This window comes from Rhinoderma darwinii, chromosome 1 (genome assembly GCF_050947455.1).
Source record: "Rhinoderma darwinii isolate aRhiDar2 chromosome 1, aRhiDar2.hap1, whole genome shotgun sequence".
Classification (NCBI taxonomy): Eukaryota; Metazoa; Chordata; class Amphibia; order Anura; family Rhinodermatidae; genus Rhinoderma; species Rhinoderma darwinii.
Window position 1 is genome coordinate 451,786,412 of NC_134687.1, and position 19,643 is coordinate 451,806,054.

Genomic DNA, 19,643 nt, shown 5'->3' on the forward strand with positions numbered 1-19,643 from the left:
ATTCTCTATGGGGATGTGTGTGCCGTATTCCATCACTGTATGTGTCGTTAATCGACACATACAGAGATGGCAAAAAAAAAATGGCAGCCCCCATAGACAAGAAAAAGTTAAAAAATATAAAAAAGTAAAACACAAACACACACATAAATAAAAGATGTAATAATAAAACACTAAATGCAAATTGATATAAAATTATTTTTTTTTCGTGACACTCGTCCTTTAAGGAACGAAAGAAGATAAACAAAAAGGTGCACGCTCGTGTCCTGGACATCGGTTAAAAAAAAATAAAAAATGTAAAAAAAATAAATTATATATATATATATATATATATAAATAATGTTTTATTGACTACATCTACTAAATGCATTTAGAGCCTGGAAATCCCGTTTTAGCACACAACATAATATGGATTAGTGCTGTACAGAACCATAATATGGTGCCCATACGGTACCTCTATGTGCCCTGATTTTATACAGCATCGAAGAGAATTTTTTTTCTTTTCAGGTTTTCTTTTTTATCTTCTTCATGGACTAATGCAGAATGTTGTATCACAATGCTTCTAGGGAAGAATACGGTGCAGCATGTAACCAAATATAGTAATGTTCACAATGACTCAAACAATATGAAAAATTACATAACACAGTTTTATTTTGGCATCTGAATGAAATGTTTCTCACAGTAAGATGAGGAAAAGAAAAAAAAATATCAGTAGATTTATTGTTAAATGAAACTTAACAACCCAAAAAATGAAACTAAAAAGTCAGAGGCTGAAAGATACAGCATCAAGTCTCATATCTACATGGTATATCAAAATTATTTACACATTGCCACAGGTAAAATCAGTCACAATATGTGAAAATCTACATATCAGAAAGAGCTGTTTTGTGGACGTACATTTCTGGGCCTCCTGCCCTGCAATAGTGGCTTGTAAACAATCTCTTCACTAATTGGGTAACAGCCTTCTCAAGGAGAATCTAGAAAGGCACCCAGAACAATGGAGAAAAAGGGGACACGTACTTTACTTTCTGCTCTTAGAGTCATACTACAGCAAAAAAAAGAAAAAGTTCCTGTCACAACATATGAGCTACTGCTGGCTTAGCGATACTGTCCAGCACGTGGGAATAATTTCTTCTGTTAAGAGACTTAGTTCACCCAAAACCTGAAGAGTGTCCATCGAGACTCAAAGGGCATAAAACAAAATGTACAAGGGTCCCCCCCAATTGTCACCTACAATGACTTCCTACTTTATAAGATCTATCACAATAGACTAGGCCTTGTGCATGGTTATGTTGCAAATGTTTAAAGGCAAAGCACTAACCACTGTAAATCTGGGCTCAGTTGTGTATCGGTCTCCTAAATGAACCATTTGGATATAAACCTCTTGCACATTTCTTTGAATCATACAGTTATTGGGAGTAGCGTACAGTAGTACTGAGAGTTAAAGGTCTGAAAATCATTCAGGATTCAGCGTAGGAAGCATTTACTCTAGTTCCTTAGGGTTTTGATAAATAATTGAACATTGATTTATTCTTCATTTACGAACGGTTCTAGCAAAGGCAACAAAAGAAAAAAAAATCTAAGTTAACGTGCATAGCTTTAGTTAAAGAGCCAAAAGCAAACCAAAATCTGGGGGCACAATAGAAAACGTCTTGAACATGATCTCATTTTTTCCAGTCTATAGAAAAAAATGCAAAAATTTAGAAGACCAAAAAAATATACCAAATTTAAAAAAAAAAGTGAACCACACTGAACATGCCCGTTAGGTCTTCACATCTTTAAGCTACGACATCGCTAAACAGCATAGAACTGTAGCACAATATACGGTTTCGGAAACCATAAAACAGCTTTTACAAACCGGTTCTTGTCTGTTATTCCAAATTAAGTGCCAGTATGGAAAACTCCTCATTTTAACGCTGCTGACAAAAAAAAAAAAAAACAGGGAAACACACATTTAAAAAGGCAAATTTATGTGCTAATCTATGAAAAATAAATTTAATTCGTTCAAACACAGTGTTTCAAGATATAGGCCATTACATTTCTCTTCCAGTCTAGGTGAACAGGGCGTTTTTCGAATTGATGGATAAAAACGAACAAGACAGCCATCAAACTAAGAAACCTCCTTTAAAAATGTAATACATTTTTTTTGCAGATAGAAAACCCCAATCCCTTCCAATAAAATAACCCTAGCATATCATATGTCATCATGCGATGATATGGTAATAAAGTATTCTGTATGGAGAGCGCAATATATCACCTGAACTAAAGCAAAATATGGACGATGATGTGAATGTGTAAGTACAAAGTCTTTGTTCATACGTAGGGAAAACTAATATCTTAAAAGCTTCTGGTCCCAAGAGTACAGATTATCCACACCTTGCAAGTCTCACAATGTTCTGAGAAGGATGCAGGGATGGTACTTCGTATTTACATCCAATTCTGCCCAAGACCCAATGGCAGTTGAACCTCAGCTGTGAAAGTATTCGGAAAAGATCAGTTGCCTTTGCCTGTGCTTTTATCATCATTTTGCATTGTGCTGGAGCTGAATTGACAGAATCTGAGGGTCCCGTGAATGCAGTTTCTTGCTTGATTATTGCAAGTTACTGAATTCAGAGAAACAAATGTAGAATAGAATTCAAAAAATAGCTATAAAAACTCTACAGGAGACAAAGTCTTCCTCACACTCTCACACATACACTCAAGGGGGAATGGAGAAAGTGCAGCACTTGAAATGGAATATTTACATGATAAATCGTAAAATTTTAGATCATGGTGTAACTTGCCTATTTAACACTTGACCTGCCTCAGTAGTTGCGTGTGCAGTGGCAGAAACACCTTAGGTAGCAAAAAGGGTTAATGTGATTATTATCTTTCTTTTTACAAAATAAGGATGTATGATCTGGGAGCCCTCTTGTAGAATATTTCAGCTAATGCTTTCAACAGTTCAATAAAGGTTGGCGATGTCATGGCACAGTTAGTATACCGTTCTCCGGTTCCTTTTTTTCATTCTAAACTCAAACAACAGTGTTAAGAGAACAGTTGCTCGGCGAGGGCCCAGATTGACCAGCATTAGGGAAGGCTTCATTTTGAAGAATATTAGGGGGCACAAGTAGTGAAATGCTTCTGTCTTCAGAGTCTTCTGTATCGCTTTGTGGTTGAGGCAGAGGTGGCACTGCAGGTGGCAGTGGTTCCTCTGTGGTTTGTGGTGAAGATGCATTGCTACTGCTTGCAGTGGAGAGTTGCCCTAACCCAGCTGACTGCCGAGTCACTTGATCTGAGTTCACAATAGAGAAGGGGAAAAAAAAAAAAAAGAGTGAAAATCAATAATCATAGATCAACAAGAGCTCTCACATTCCTTAGAGCCCCGCGAGAGGGTTTTAGTTCTAGCGCATACCATTCTAAAAGACTACACTAGCTAGTCACAACTACAGCTAAGGCTTGCCTCAACACACCATGACTTTATACTGCAGCCTTTCCCAACCGGGGTTCTGTAAAATTCAGTCAAGTTGCCTATAGACAATCGTCCCCCTCACTGAGATGTAGTGAACGCTGTGCTTACTTCTACCTAGGAATCATTGACAGTCCATTCTGTGAATAATACACTGCTGCTAAAGGAGTAGACCAGAGCGGACGAGATAAGCATATTATGTAGCAAACACCAATATAGGGGCACCGTGGTGGTCAAGGTTATGGGAGCATTGTATTGTGGATCTACAAAATTTGACAAATACAAAAATAGTGGTGGGTGGGTGGGTGTGTGTGTGTGTGTGTGTGCGTGTGCGTGTGCGTGTGCGTGTGCGTGTGCGTGTGCTATGAAAACGAGTCAGTGCGATTGAACTATAACTCTGCTGTTATAAAAATGTTGAGGATCACTGTTAGAGTCTCAATGTTCAGTTAAAACATAACCGCATGCAACATTTAGCTCAGTAAAGATAAATTACAATTTGCAATCTACAGCAATTTTGTACCACCACCGTTTGGGCCCTTCCCTTTCCTGGTTCCCAAACATCAGGGCCTTGCTAACTACCTCTGAAGGAATGTTCCCCGCTGGACTGTACTTCAGGATATTTTTTTTTCATCGCCACCTTCTAAGAGCCATAACTTTTTAATCGACGTAGCCGTATGAAGTTTTTTTGCGGGACAAGCGGTCGTTTTTATTGGTACGATTTGGGCCGCATGTGACCTTAAATCACTTCTATGCCATTTTTTGGGTGACAAGGTTATTTAAAAAAAAACACAAAAACAAATAGTATTTTTATTTATTTTTTTAACGGCGTTCACCGTGAGGTATAAATAACGCAATATCTTAATAGTTTAGGTCATTACGGACGCAGCGATACCAATTGGTTTATACAATGTTTTTTCAATGATAAAAAGGGACTGGATAAGGTAAAAAGATGACTTTACATTTTTAACGCACAATCTACTGTACAAGTTCTCATATTTTAGGATTATTTCTTAAATTTATTTAAGGGGTTTTCCCCACAATAAGTGATGGCATATCCTAGTGATATCGGTAGAGCTTCGACTGCTGGGACTTCCACCGATCCTCAGTATGAATAGGCTGCAGCGATAGTTTAGCACTGCGGTTCTTTAAAGTGCAGGGAACTTTCCAATTCACTTAAAAAAGCAGTTTTGTTCCTTCTTTCTCGGAATGGGACTCCCCACCGATCTTTATGTTACGGCATAACTTAGCGATATACCAAAACATTATGGGAGAAATTTATCAACTTTTCAATGCCAGTTTTTTCCAGTAGAAAACGGCTGAAAAAAATAAAAATTGGACTTTTGCCCTATTTCTGCCACTATTCTAAAACAAAGTTGGTGAAGCTTAGTGAAATGAGCCGCAGCCCATGGCGTTTACTATATTTTACACCAGCTACTGGTGTATGAAACGCAGTTTTAATAAATTCATCACTAAGTAATTATAAAGGAGTCATGTATTAAAGTATACATTTTGGCACACAAATGGGAAATTCCTTACCTGTTGTTGAGCAAAGAATGATATCAGGACATATTGAAGCTTCATATGGGGGTGGTGGACCATCCGGGGGATGGATGTCAGAGTATTTATATGCAGTATATGGAGGAGGTGGTTCATGAAAGTGGAAGGCTCCGCCCTCCCCATCATCAGAAAGGTGGAGTGGTGTCAGACCAGTACCAAAGCCATCAGGTCCATAATCGAAGCCTGGCATTCTGCGGCCCAAGTTAAAATGATGTACTGTGGGAGAAATATAAATAAAACCGATACATGTTACATGCATGCAGAATATAATATATATACACACACACACACACACACACACACACACACACACACACACACACACACTTCATTAGATTGCACTAACAAAAGAGGTTCAATTAGGAGTTACTAGTGTATTTAGGCTGCTTATTTGATGTCCCAAAATATTTGGGGAATCTAAAAACAAACAAAAAAAAGCTATTGTAAAAACAAAAAGCCCCTCGCTCTTTACATTTGCGTCAGATTCCATCATATGTGTCAGAACAAATTGCACAGCATATTGCGCTATTTTTTCCATTACATCAATGGTCCAAATGACAGAACCCATAAGTTAATAGGGTCAGTCGGTTGCTGGTGGCGTTCGTCGTGCGACGGATCGGGAACTCCATTAAGTTTAATGTGAAGCAAAACAAAAAAAAATTGAAGAAGAACGCAGATGTGAATAAGGTCTAAGTCGGCCAGAATGTGATCATTTAACTACTACTCGAAGCACCGGATTAGAAACACAGAGCTCTGACCTCTAAATAAGAAAGTGCGGTGTACACAGCCTTGTTCTTTAACCCTTTCACTGCTAAGGATGTAATATGTCATGACTTAATGCTTGCCGATACTAGCGTATAAGAGCTTAGATTGTGCATCATATTAGAGCTCAGTCTCCTAATTTTCAAAAGATACCAGGCTGATATTCTAGGTGCAATATTCAGGGCACAGCACGAAAAGTTTCACTCCTTGGTTTTGTGTAAGGGAGGGGGAAGATTAAATTGAGAGCAGGATGAAAGATCATAGGCTGTGACTGTCCTTTCTCACCTGGTACAAGCTTCCAGTGACCTCAGGGTGGTGATACAGAAACTTTTTTTTGTGTGGTCATGGTAAAAGGGTTGAGAGAGGAAATGTGCTCTCAGATTGTCACATAAAAAAGGGGCGGGGGGGGGGCTTTTTTTTATTTTCCACTACAGGGTGAGAAGTTGGGCTTGTTGCATAACTAATCGCACCTCATCAGGACACGTTTAGACTCAGATGTTTACCGGCATAAAAGGTTTGCGGGTATTTTTGGTCTATTCAGTTCTGGTGATTACAGGTATATACATGCAGACATAGGCATAAGGGGCAAGTATGAATACTGCACATTTTGAACTGTCATTTTAGGAGAGGTTGTGCACCTAGGGCTCTGCTTGTGTTAGCCTTTGAGACACTATATATATATATATACACATGCATAAAAAATTTTTATACAAAGTATTTCCCTTGTTATGGGTAGTATTACATGAAAACATTACATGGTAGAATTTTCACAATGTGCCAGGTGTCTACTCATACAGGGCAGCATAGTGCGAAGAAAGATTTATTTAAACATGTCGTCTAAGGTCCAAAAGTCTGTGCCGATTAATGTCACCTACATTTGTAGTGGTTGGAGCTTCTTTTTTAAGATACAGAGCTCCAAATCCCCTGAATAGAATCAGAGTAAATCTGTACAATCCAGGCTGCCTACAGCCACCACTAGGAGGAGCTTAGGTGCTTACTGCATACATTGAACTCAATAATAAAGCAGTATGCAGACAGCTCCCTCCAGTAGTGGCAAGAGGCAGCCAGAATGTTATCTTGCAAATCTATATGTATGCAAGAGTTTTGGAGCTCTGGATCAGAAAAACAGCCAACAACCACTATAAAAGATATATTTGAAGACATTAATCCACAGAGTTTTTGGCGCTTTTTAGATTAAAAAAGCAAAATGGTGTGGACCTTAATGTAAAATTAGGTTTGATCTTCAAGGGGTAAAAACTTGAGCATTTGAAATAAAGCAGGTATTTACAAGAACATGGCTTACAATTGGCTCCAATTAAGGACTCAATGCGTTCCCTCCGCCTCTGACGAAGCCGATGAACCATGAAGAGCAGAAGAGAGAGTATAAGGAAAGAGGAGATGCAGCTCACAATCAGACGCATACCACTGGCCATTGAATCAAAAAGACTGCTTCCATCTAGGAAACGAGAGAGAATAATTGCATTATAGTTTAACTTGTTACGTTTGTTGTCCTATCAGTTATTTAAAACACAAACTATTTATTAGTATTAAGACCGAGAAGCAATTTTTATACACTGTGTTGGTGCACCTAGAGTTTAGAAAATGAGAGTGGTAGTACATCACAGGAGTCACAGAAAATTGACCATCTATACATAGATAAAATGTAACCTTTACTGATTATTATATATAAAAATGGGCTAATGAGTGGAAATGGCCCTACTTTTATACAGTATACCGACCACCCTGTCAAACAACCCTAGTGTTCCCCTAATGTGTCCCTACCTAGTCGAAGCACCTGCCTCTAAGTGGAAGCCTCCTAGTACGACCAAGTTAAAGCACTAGACCTCTAGGTAGAGAAGGGTTTAAAAAAAATAAAATAAAACCCAAGTGAAAAAAAAAAAGTGAAACCACTAAACACACCCCGTGCTGCAGAACTGTGGCTCTGCTCCTATTCACTTGAATAGCAGCAGAGCTGAAGCACTGCATTTCAGGTCACTATTCCGTGACCGGAACCATCTGCTTCTGGCATGGAAGTCCGGTGCCCGGAGGCAACTGTTCGGTGTGGGGTCCGGGTGTTGAACCCGCATTGCCTATTCGGTGGATAGGTCATCAGTTGTCCGGTAGTGGACAACCCCTTTAAGACATACAATGCTTGCTAATCCTAAGATAAATTTCTAGCATAAATCAGCTATGACATATCTAAATAGTGTTGATTATTGACCAACACTACAAGCTATGTGTTCTCTGAGGAACCCACCAAATTGTGGGGAAAACTCACAAGAACTGGAACAGGTCCATACCAAATGGTAGAGGTTGATGTATTATTGACCAGCATACAACCTGTCGCGTATTCCTTTCGATTTTCACTTCCGGCGGCCAATGCGAATTGCTTATCTGTTACCAGTGGAGATAAGGTGGCCCATAAACTATATATCATTGGGGCCATTTCTGCTAACCATTTTTAGTTTTCTTGATGTGGTAATGGTCTATTTTCTGTGGTTCCCTAATTCGATTTTTCAGAAAATATATTAGGTAATAGGGTTGTCACGATACCAGAATTTGGACTTGGATACCGATACCAAAACGATACTTTGCCAACAAGAATAAAAAAATAAAAAAGTTCTTCCATTTTCTTAATAGTAATTAACCCCATCATGGACAACATTGGGTTAATGTGTGAGGTACATTATGGGGTTAATTGCTATTAATGTGAGGCACATGAACGTTCAAAATTCATAATACCTTGTGCCTCACATTAATAAGTGAAAGAACGCAGTTTTTATTTTACTTTATAACAGCGTAAACATCATAAATGACGCTATATATGTGCTATTACGGTCGCGACAATACGAATATCTGTAGATTTTATGTATTGAGACTTATTTAAGGTTAATTGTAAAAAATGTGTGTATTTTTTTAATTTAATATTACTTTATTTTTTTTAAAACCTTTACGTACTGGCATATACCTATATGCCAGTACATTAGCCTGTGTACTGATAGGTATGTCCTAACAACTGCCTGTGTACTAAGTATGCCCTAGCAACAGGAAATATGGTCAGACAGCCCTGGGGTCCTTCAATGGACCCTGGGCTGTCGGCCCATATATGGTATGTCCCTCGATCGGGTCACAGGGATTACCTGTAACGCGATCCAAAGGGCATACCCCTTCTCATTTACCCTTTGATCGCAGCATTCAAGGGAATAGCAGAGGAGATGAGGTTTCTCTGATCATGGTGCGGGTGCTGAAGTATGGAGCGGGCTCACGCGCTAAGCCCGCTCCATACGCTGTGGATATCAGCTGTGTATCACAGCTGACACCTCGCGCTAACGGCCAGGAACACATAGTTACCGCAAAATCTAAGCCATTAGAAAGAGGGCACTTTGACAGCCCTCTGACAGCAAGTTGGCCCCTCCCCGCGATGTCATGGCAGCCCGGGGGCCTAATGAAAGCCTCCAGGTTCACCACTTCCGTAAAAGCCGGAACAAATACAAAATAACATTTAACCTGCATGATGAATGCCGCAAAACGAAATTAAAAACGGACAGAATCGCTGTTTTTGGTCACCTTAGAGCTAAAAAAAATTGAACATCAAAAAGTGATCAAACAAGTCGTATGCAGGGCCGGCCAGATTCTCGATCGCTGCCCTCCACAAAAATAAATAAACAAATTACCCACATTAAATTATAAGTATGTGTAACACCACAGATAAAACACAATGGCACGTGCAATATTGTTGGAATGCACATCCGCCGTACATACACATATAGTGTTAATAGGTTAAAGGGGTTGTCCGGGTTTAAACTTTTATGTGGTAGTAGGAGAGGAGGGGTTCAAATGAAATGTAAAAAAAGCAGCCTATACTTACCTCACCCCTCAGACGTTCCTGTGCTGGGGGCTTCTGTCATCTCTGTTCTGTGTGTACACAGAGCGGCTGCAGTGGTGACATCACGTCGTCCTATTACTGGTCTCCGCTGAACACCCCTGAGGCTATTAATAGGCTGCAGCGGTGGTGTATGGTCAACATGATGTCACTGCTGCAGCCACACTGTGTACTAGAAGTTCTTTTTTTTTTTATTTTAACTCCTTCTGCTGCTTCAACAAAATGTTTTTTGTTTTTTTTTTATTCCGGACAGCCATTTTAAAGGCTATGCACACCTTTGAAATTATATATATATATATATATATATATATATATATATATATATATATATATATATATGTGTTTTGAGCAACTTTCAAAATAAATACTTTTTATTAAAAACTAATTTTTACTTTTTGAGATACAGCTGCTTTGTATTCTGTATACAGACAGAGCAGCCATATCTAGCGCTGAGACCTGAATCCGTCAGGTCAGTGGGACTGACAGGTTCAATGTCACCAGGTCCACCTGTTATCGATCACATCTAAGTTATGAACTGTCAGAGACACGGAGGACACACTGACACTGAACCCACTGACCTGACTGTTTCAGGTCTCAGCGCTAGATACGACTGCTCTGTATACAGAATACAAAGCAGCAGTATCTCAAAAAGTAAAAATAGTTTAATAAGGCTCCGTTCACATCTGCGTCAGGGCTCGGTTCAGGCGTTCCATATGAGCGGGACCCTGACAAAAACTGAAACCATAGGTTTCTGTTTGCATCACCATCGATTTCAATGACTGATCCGGTGAAAATGGTTTCAGTTTCTCTCCATTGTGCAAGGGTTCCGTCGTTTTGATAGAATCAATACTGTAGTTGACTACGCTATTCATACCATCAAAACGACAGAACCCTTACACAACGGTGACAAACGTAAACCATTTTTACCGAATCCGTCACCATTGAAATTAATGGTGATGCAAACGGAAACCTACGGTTTCCGTTTGTTTCAGTCAGGGTTCTGTTCTGATGGAAAGCTCAGACGGAACGCCAGAACGGAGCCCTGACGCAGATGTGAACGAAGCCTTGAATGTAATTACAAAGTTGCACCAAACACACGGATTTTTATAAAAAAAAAAAAAAAAGATTTCAAAGGTGCACATAGCTTTTAACGTAATCTGAACAGGGTTTAAAAAAAGCAACACATGGTAAATGTGCACTATGAAGGCACTTAATTCTGTGCCAATTTGACATTTATTAACACTTTAGTGTCTTTCAGTGCCAACATGGTGCTCACTTATTGCCCCTTTAGCGTCCTTCTGTTTGGTGGCCCCTTGATGCCCATTTGCCATTTACTGCCTCTGTAGCATCTTTTGTGATAAAACAATAAAGGGGCAACAAAATGGCAAATGGGCATCAAGGGGGCACTGAATAGAATGACACTAAAGGGGCAACAAAATGGCAAATGGGCACCAAGGTGGCACTGAATCCCCTGCCATTATTGCCCTTTTTAGACCCCCATCAGTGCCCCCATTCAAAGAAAGCCCACAGTCCGTGACTAACCTGCTCGGCTTCTGAGAAACACTGCCTTCTGGCGCTGGAGCCGGCCACAGAAAACGTTTCCTCGGTGTCCCCACCAGCCCTGGAAGCGCACAGAAAGCGCGGTGTCTCCTCCCTGTCTTGCGTCCTGAAAGAGGTCATCACGCCTGTCTAGTCATTCAGGACACAGGACAGGGTGAGCGGACGAGCGGCGTCCAGGCCGTGGGGCAGCCAGTATGGAGGTCGGTGCAGTGAGTGGCACCTGACCCGCTGGCGCCCCGAGTAGTGGCCACGGCGCAGGGCATGCACACCCGGTGGCGCCCTGTGCGACCACACTGGTCGCACGTACCTAATGCCGGCCATGGTCGTATTTGTACCAAAAAATTTTACCAATAAAAACTACAGCTCGTCCTGCAAATAATAAGCCCTCACACCGCTCAAATCGACGAAAAAATAAAAAAAAGTTATGACTTTCGGAATCTGCTGACCCAAAACAAAATGTATTTATTTTTTTTAAAAGTTTTTTCTTTGTAAAAAGTAGTAAAAAGATTAAAAAATAAAAACGATATAAATTTGGTATGGCCATAAATTGGATTGACCAGCAGAATAAACTTAAGTCGACGTTTTTAGTGCACAGTGAAAGCCGTAAAATTTAAACCCAAAAAAATCATGGAGGAATCCGTTTTTTCCAATACCACCCGGCAAGACCTTTTTTTTTCAGTTTCCCAGTGCCAATAAAAACCAACTCCTCCCGGAAAAAATAAGCCTTCGCACTGCTCCATTGATGGAAAAATAAAAAAATTAAGTTATGGCTTTTGGAAGCGGGGAGTGAAAAACTAAAGCAAAAAAAATAAAAAATGGCTGGGACTTTAACCCCTTCGGGACGAAGCAATTTTTTGATTTTTTTTATTCCCTGCATTCCAAAAGCCATAACTTTTTTATTTTTCCGTCAGTAGAGTGGTGTGAGGCCTTTTTTTTGCGGGAGGAGTTGTAGTTTCTTTTGGTACCATTTATAGTTCCATATAATGTACTCGGAAACTGAAATAAAATTATTTGCGGGCTGAAGTTGGAAAAAACGGCGATTCCTCAATTGTTTTTTGGGTTGCGTTTTTACAGCTTATCTTTATTCTGCGGCTCAATACGATTACGGTGATACCAAATTTATATAGTTGTTTTTTTACACTTTATTACTTTTATTGATAATAAACTTGCCAATAATAAATGTTTTGTGTCGCCACATTCTGAGAGCTTTAACTTTTTTATTTTTTCCCCGATTGAGCAGTGTGAGGGCTTATTTTTTAGCGGGACAAGCTGTAGTTTAATCGGTACCATTTTTTGGTGCATATAAGTTTTTGATCACTTTATATTACATTTATTTTTTAGAGCTAAGTTGACCAAGAAACTGAGATATGGCATTTTACATTTTTTACGGCGTTCACCGCGCTCGTTAAATAACGATATTCTAATAGTTCAGATTTTTACGGATGCAGCCATACCAATTTTGTTAACTTTTACATTACTTTAGGGGGAAATGTTTGTTTTTTTTAACTTTTAATATAAAAAAATTTCCCAACTACTACCGTAAAAAAAAATTTAACACTTTATTAGCACCCCTAGGGGACTTGAACCAGCGATCGTTAGATTGCTGGTATAATATACTGCAATACTAAGGTATTGCAGTATATTGTCATTTTGACAGGGGGGGATGATGAGATGTCTGAGGGGGCTGCCCTCCTCTTTTCAACGCCTCAGATGCTGCGGTCGGCAGCATTTGAGGGGTTAAATAGCCAGGAACAGCGCGATCGCTGTTAGTCCCGGGTGTCCGCTGTAAAATACAGCCGACACCCGCAGTATATGGAGCGCGTTTCAACCATCACCCCCCGCATCCAGACGTAATGGACCGTCCGGGTGCGCGAACAGTTTAAGGCGTGACCAACTTCTTTTTTTCGTTTTTGCCTCTCCACCTTCCAGCAAGGGAAATTGGATTTTTTTTTTATCCTGCGCAGTTTGGGGTTAAAAAAAACAAAAAAAAACAAAGAGAATGTGTGTCATTTATAGAAAAAAAAAGAAAAGGTGATTTGGCATTGTTTTAGATTTATTATTTTATACCGTTCACGTTTCACACTAAATAACCTGTTAAATTAATTCTTCAAGTTATTTTGTTCATGTAGATACCCAATATGTGTACTTTTTTTGTTTTTACGTAATGTATGGGCAATAAAATATATTTTATGCTAAATAACAACTTTTTTCGTAGTGTGATTTCTTTATTACATTTTTTTTCTAATCCCATGAAGGGATAACTAACAACTTTATTTTTGTACTTAGAATGTATTAGCATAATCTTGTATGCTATATATTGTATGCGGTCACTATGACACAGGCTGCCATTAGGGGAACAAATAGTATGCCCTAACTGCAGGCTTACAGGTCAGGTCAGGGGTCCCTAGGGCTGACTGCAGAGGGGGCTCCCCCTGTTGCGATCGCGTCACCAGGTTAAACAGCTGGGGTCAGAGTTTCCTCCAATACCAGCTGCATTCAGCAGGATTCACTAAGTACAGGAGCTGTTATTCTCTAAGCAGAAGCTGTTACTGAGTGCTCATAAACCTTTTCTACAGGAAAGCCAAAAGACATCACTATAGAGTGCGGATCGGCACCGCACACCATTAAAATACCGTGGGTGGATGGAAAACGTTTAATAAGACTCACACTTATTAGCAGTTATAAAACACCAAAAACACTGCAGGGCTTCATGGAGAATTTTAGAACCCCCACCAGCAGTGATGCGTTCTCACTATTATTAATGGTTAGGAAGTATTTTAAGATCATTCCCGTAGCTGCCCAAAAAAAAAAAAAAGAAGAAAGGTTCTGAAATTCTAATTATATTGTGGAATCAATGTGAAATAATCAAGCGTTTGTTCGCTACTTCTGCATCAATAAACAGTGCATGCTCATTGCCAAGGTCCAAAACACACACAAAACAAATGAAACAGCATCCTTTAGTGACTAATTCACATATGTACGTACAGTGAAGCCTCTTGACCATCGAAAATTGTATCAAAACATGGTCTTCTAGCAGGGTGGAATCCATAGCATATAGTCTTGTCAAAGAGGTGGTCTTTTGAAGAGGTTTCACTGTACATCATTGGCCAGAGTGTGAAACATTTTGGGTCTTCTTCCAGGTCTTTTAGTGTGGCTCTCAAATCCAGATTAAAAGGCCAGAAGAAGGGCCAATAGATGTCTGAAACATTGGATCACTAAAGTATGTGTAACTGCAAGACACCTTAAGGCAAAATGCACAAATTGCATGCAAATTCGCAGCGTAAAACAGTACCAGTAAATAAGATTTCAAGTCAATCTCATCTACACGTTAGGGAATTGTTCTGTGACAAATTTAGAAAAAAAAACCACACCAAAATTCGCACCAAAATTTAAATACCGCACCGATAAAAACGCACTATTAAATCCTTAACGACCGACAGTGTTTTTACGGCGGCCGTTCAGGGTAGTTCTTCTAAGGCGCCACCTTTTCACGAAAGGCACTTCAGAAGAAGTTTTCCCGCATCGGACGGGGTGCTCCTGCAGCCCATGCTGTTGCCAACAGCCTCCGGTTTCAGGTCAACGATCGGAGACCACTAGCAGATGCGGCAATCAATAGCAACTGCCGCATCTGAGTGGTATTAGAGTGAAGGGGCTCCCTCTCTCGCCCCACTGGCACACCCACAATGAGATTACGGGGTGCTAACAGTTTTAATGGCAGCCGGGGGCCTAACAAAGGCCCCCAGGTCTGCCTTTAGGGATTGCCTATTAGGCAATGCCTCTGGCATGACCTAACAGATGTCTGTCAGTTTTACACTGACAGGCAATAATACACTGCAAAACAGAAGAATTGCAGTGTATTATAAAAGCAATCAAATGATCGCATAGTGAACTTCCCCAGTGGGACTAAAAAATAAAAAAAAATGAACTAAAAATTTATATATTTGGTGTCGCCGCGTCCGTAATGAGCCCAGCTATAAAACGATTATTTAAACCAGCACGGTGAACGGCATAAAAAATAAAATAAAAAAGCAATGCCAGAATTGCTGTTTTCTGTTCATCCTGCTTAAAAAAAATGTGATAAAAGTGATCAAAAAGTCGCATGTACTCCAAAATGGTACCAATAAAAACTACGAGTAGTCCCGCAAAAAAAATTTGGCAACACCAAATCAAATCATTAAGAAAAAGTAGTAAAACATTAAAAAAAAAAAAAAAATCATCATAAATTTGGTATCGCCACAATCGGAACGACCCGCTGAATAAAGAGATTATGTTATTTATACCACACTATAAAACGGCGTAAACTTAAAACACGAAAAAAGCCACAATTTCAAGGTTTATTTGATATTACCCCACCAAAACAGTTAATACAAGTTTTTGTTTTTTTTTAAAGGTAATTTTATTAAGACCTCATAGCAAACAGCAGTACAAATACAAAAGTACAAAATAACGTTGCATTCAGTAAGTACAACAGTACCAAGTGCAGAAGGTCCGTTCTTCACAAAAAACATACAGACACAATTCTTCACATATCAATATGTATATATATATATATATATATATATATATATATATATATATATATATATATATATATTAGATAACAAAACAGCCTTTCCTTATCAGGAGAAAATGAAAAATAAAATCTGGTGACGAACAGCCAACGGAAACGTTTAGTGGAGGAATCGGGGAGCGCAGAGAGACTTCGGCAAATTCCAGGCCCAATCAACTCGAATAATGTCAAGTTATGAGCTAGTAGGCGGGTTGGCTATCCAAGAGCTCCACACTTTCAAAAATGTATCAGGGCATCCACCTGCTTCATAAGTGAGTTTAAGAAGTGGCAAAGCAGAACTAACAAACGTAATCAATGCTGACAATGTTGGAACCTTAAGACATTTCCAATGCAGCAGTATAGTTTTTTCAGCATAGAATAATACGAGAGTCATGAGAGATCTAACAGCCACAGTAGGTATCATTTCTTCTACCAGTTATAAAAGACAAGTTCTGGGTTTAAATAGATGAGGGAGTCCTACTTTAAACTCAAGAAATTCCATAACCTCAGCCAAGAAATTATTAATAATTGGAAATTCCTAGAACATATGTAGGAAAGAGCAAAAAGTTAATCAATAAATTATATGCACCCCAAAATGGTGCTATTAAAAAAATACAACTTGCCCCCCTCGAATTGGACAGGGTCCACCACTCAGCTGGCCCCAGAACCCGAATTATCCCATAGATGTTCTTAGCAGAGTCCACTTCTATAAACAAAAAGAGGATAAACTACGCTGCGCTTTGGAACAAGGTACGGTACTCTATGACGACGCTGACTATCCAAATGATCTTTCTGTCCGCTTAGAGGGTCCCGCGTACGCAACGTAAACAGTGAGAGGGTGATACGGACCATGTCACCCCCCTTCTGGCAATGGTAGGACGACGTCCCACAGCCATCACCATCCCTGTATATATGTAATCCTCATCATCCCTGTATATATGTAATCTTCATCATCCCTGTATATACCATCGGGGCAGGCTGCGCATGGCCATTGAGGAATAACATGAACATTAAGTAAATGGGACGGGCATTGAGACGTAAACAAAAAGTGAACGGGTCGGGCATTAAGGAGGCTGTGGACCAATAGGATGCCCGGGAACTCCAAGAGATATGGAGGAGGGGGCGTGGACGACCAGAGAATAGTTGCCAACATTTGAAAAATAAATTCCAGGAACACTTAGGGTGTGGCTTCTTTGGTGAGTGTGGCCAATGAGGTGTGGCTTTCTTCCCAGAATTTCTGCATGCAAATAAAACGAACAAACATTTCTGCATTAGTTTGGCTGACAACTGCTATGGTGGCCAGTATCTCTCGGTTTATCTTGTTGTAGAAAGGTAGTTGATGTCTCACTTTATCACCAGGGCTAGGTGATGTGTGGACCACTTCTGGTAGTGTAAAAACCAGCAGAGATCGTGCTACTCTCAGTGCCCCTTGTAGATCGTGCCAACCCCCTCCCCCCCCCCCGTCTTGATAGGGCCACACACACACACACATACACACTCCCCACCCGTCTTCATAGGGCCACACACACACACACACACACACACCCCCCACCCGTCTTGATAGGGACACACATACAACTTTTCCACATATAAACACACTTTATTTGAAAAGTAATTGTATATGCCACGTTAAGTCAAAATAGCAATAACATTTATTCCTGGCCAACTCCTTTAAAGAGGCTCTGTCATCACATTATAAGTGCCGTATCTCCTATATAAGGAGATGGGCGCTGTAATGTAGGTGACAGCAGTGCTTTTTATTTAAAAAAACGATCAGTTTTCACCACTTTATTAGCGATTTTCGATCCCTGTGCGCTGAGTAAATGAATGGAGAGGAGTGCAGGAGGCTGATTGGTCAGCGTCATACACTCCCCTGTACAACGCCCACTTGGTCTAAAGTAAAAACCCGCCCACTTGGGCATTAAGCAACTCATTAGCACAAATCTAAAATCGCTAATAAAGTGGTGAAAACAGGTCTTTTTTTTAATAAAAAGCACTCCTGTCATCTACATTATAGCACCGATCTCCTTATGTAGGAGATAGGGCACTTATAATGTGGTAACAGAGTCTCTTTAAGGTTTAAAATACCTTTGGTACTTAGGGCATGTTCACACGGCTTATTTTTAGCTGTACATAAACACCCCGAAAAACAGCTGAAAATACGGGGACTGAACGCCTCCAAACATTTGGCCATTGATTTGAATGGGAAAAACGTTGTTTCGTTCCCACGGGGCATTTTTTATGCGACCGTTCGTAAAAACGGTGCCTCGTAAAAACGAAGAAGTGTGTGTCACTTCTTGAGCCGTTTTTCATGGTCTCAATAGAAAAACAGCTCCAAAAACGAACTTAAAAAAACGAATCAAAAAACGCTTGATGCATTGATGATTTCCCTTGAAAACAGCTCTGTATTTTACAGCAGTTTTTCGTTTTGCGTGTGAACATACCCTAAGGGGTTAATTGCAGATTTTACCTGCGGTTTTATGCAGATTTTCAGAAGCAAATTATGCAACGTGTGCATGTATTTATACAGAGAAAAAGCTGAGTACGAAGGTGTATATATGAAAATATAACAAATTTTATCAAAAAAATAAGACAGACATTTAAAAAGGTACATAATGAATAGAAAGACTATAATGTTACATAGTATAACAGGAAAACAGACTATCCATGTTTGCAGCAATAAAGAAATACACTAATCCTAACAATGAGGATATATGGAATGGGAGGTAGATTTTCCTATGGGTGGCTGACCCCTCATGTAAAAACCCATCAAGTTATGGACACTGTAGTCCTGGGAAAAGTTAGGGAAAACCTGAATGTCAAAGGAATAGAGAAAACCTTACCCATGTCAATGATCATGAAAGGCTGAATACCATGTATGGAACCCCGCGCATGTAGTTTAAGTGTGATGATCACATTCTTCTATTGTACTGAAGCAATTTACTAATAATTTCTCAGGACAAGAGAAATATTTTAAATATCACGCAGACAAGTCCAGTAAGTTTAATTGATGCATAATAGCTTCCCAGAAGCCACAGTACTAAAGGATTGCAAACAAAGCATTAAAAGGCTTTTAAAATTTCCTGGGAGCAATAATTTTCTGCTGCAAGCAGCAAGACGAAGACGTCTGGCAAAATAATATGCATACTAGATTACTATAAACAAAACATTGGCGGCACAGGTCCTTTGGAAGAAAACCCAGCGTGTTTGTATGTTATTGGCCAAATCGCACCCGAAAATGTCAATTAGGTCCAACGTGAAAGTATTTTTGCCACCGTTCACATTAATTTTTGTGTTTTAGTTTAGTGTGTACATTGGTAAGCTCCAGATGTACACGCCAAATGTGTCCACAAAGCTCCATTATCAGACAGAAGACCAGGAAAAAAAAAAAAGGGGGGGGGGGAATAAACATTAAATCACATAGTAGATTACGTTATTCCATCCCACGGAGCCCAGTAAATAAAATGCATACTTTTTTTACATTGCAGCCTATGGGTGACAGATGCCACTGTATGGCATATATGTTGGCCATAGGTTATAATGGAATCCGTTAAACGGATACCTCATACTTCTAATAGTTTTTCATAACGTATCCGTTAAACAGATGCCAATATAACCTATGAGTGACAGATGAAATAAACGGATCCCTTAATGGATACATCATGAAAAGGGTCAGAATAGTTCATGACGTATCCATTAAACAGTTACCATTTAGCCTATGGATGACTAAAGCCACTGGTAGGTATCCGTCATAGCCTACGTGTAATGTATACATCGGGAGACTTTCCAGGTATATACATCAGACATAGCTCCAAAAAACGTAATGTGTACATTAAGACACATCAAATACAGCACCCATAATTTCGATGGGCATCTACTGTACCTCT

At 39.6% G+C, this 19,643-nt stretch overlaps 1 protein-coding gene across 2 annotated transcripts in view; it reads right to left on the minus strand.

The window, feature by feature from the left end:
* Positions 1 to 623: 623 nt before the first annotated feature.
* The window catches only part of DGCR2 (DiGeorge syndrome critical region gene 2), an 89,722-nt gene continuing 70,702 nt past the window's right edge, over positions 624 to 19,643 (minus strand). For both annotated transcript variants that reach the window (XM_075832224.1, XM_075832216.1), the window contains 3 exons: positions 7,068 to 7,220; positions 4,982 to 5,218; positions 624 to 3,271 (listed from right to left, as the gene is read on the minus strand). In XM_075832224.1, the coding sequence (XP_075688339.1) occupies positions 3,012 to 3,271; positions 4,982 to 5,218; positions 7,068 to 7,220 (650 nt within the window). In that variant the 3' untranslated portion in view covers positions 624 to 3,011. The remainder of the gene's footprint in view (positions 3,272 to 4,981; positions 5,219 to 7,067; positions 7,221 to 19,643) is intronic.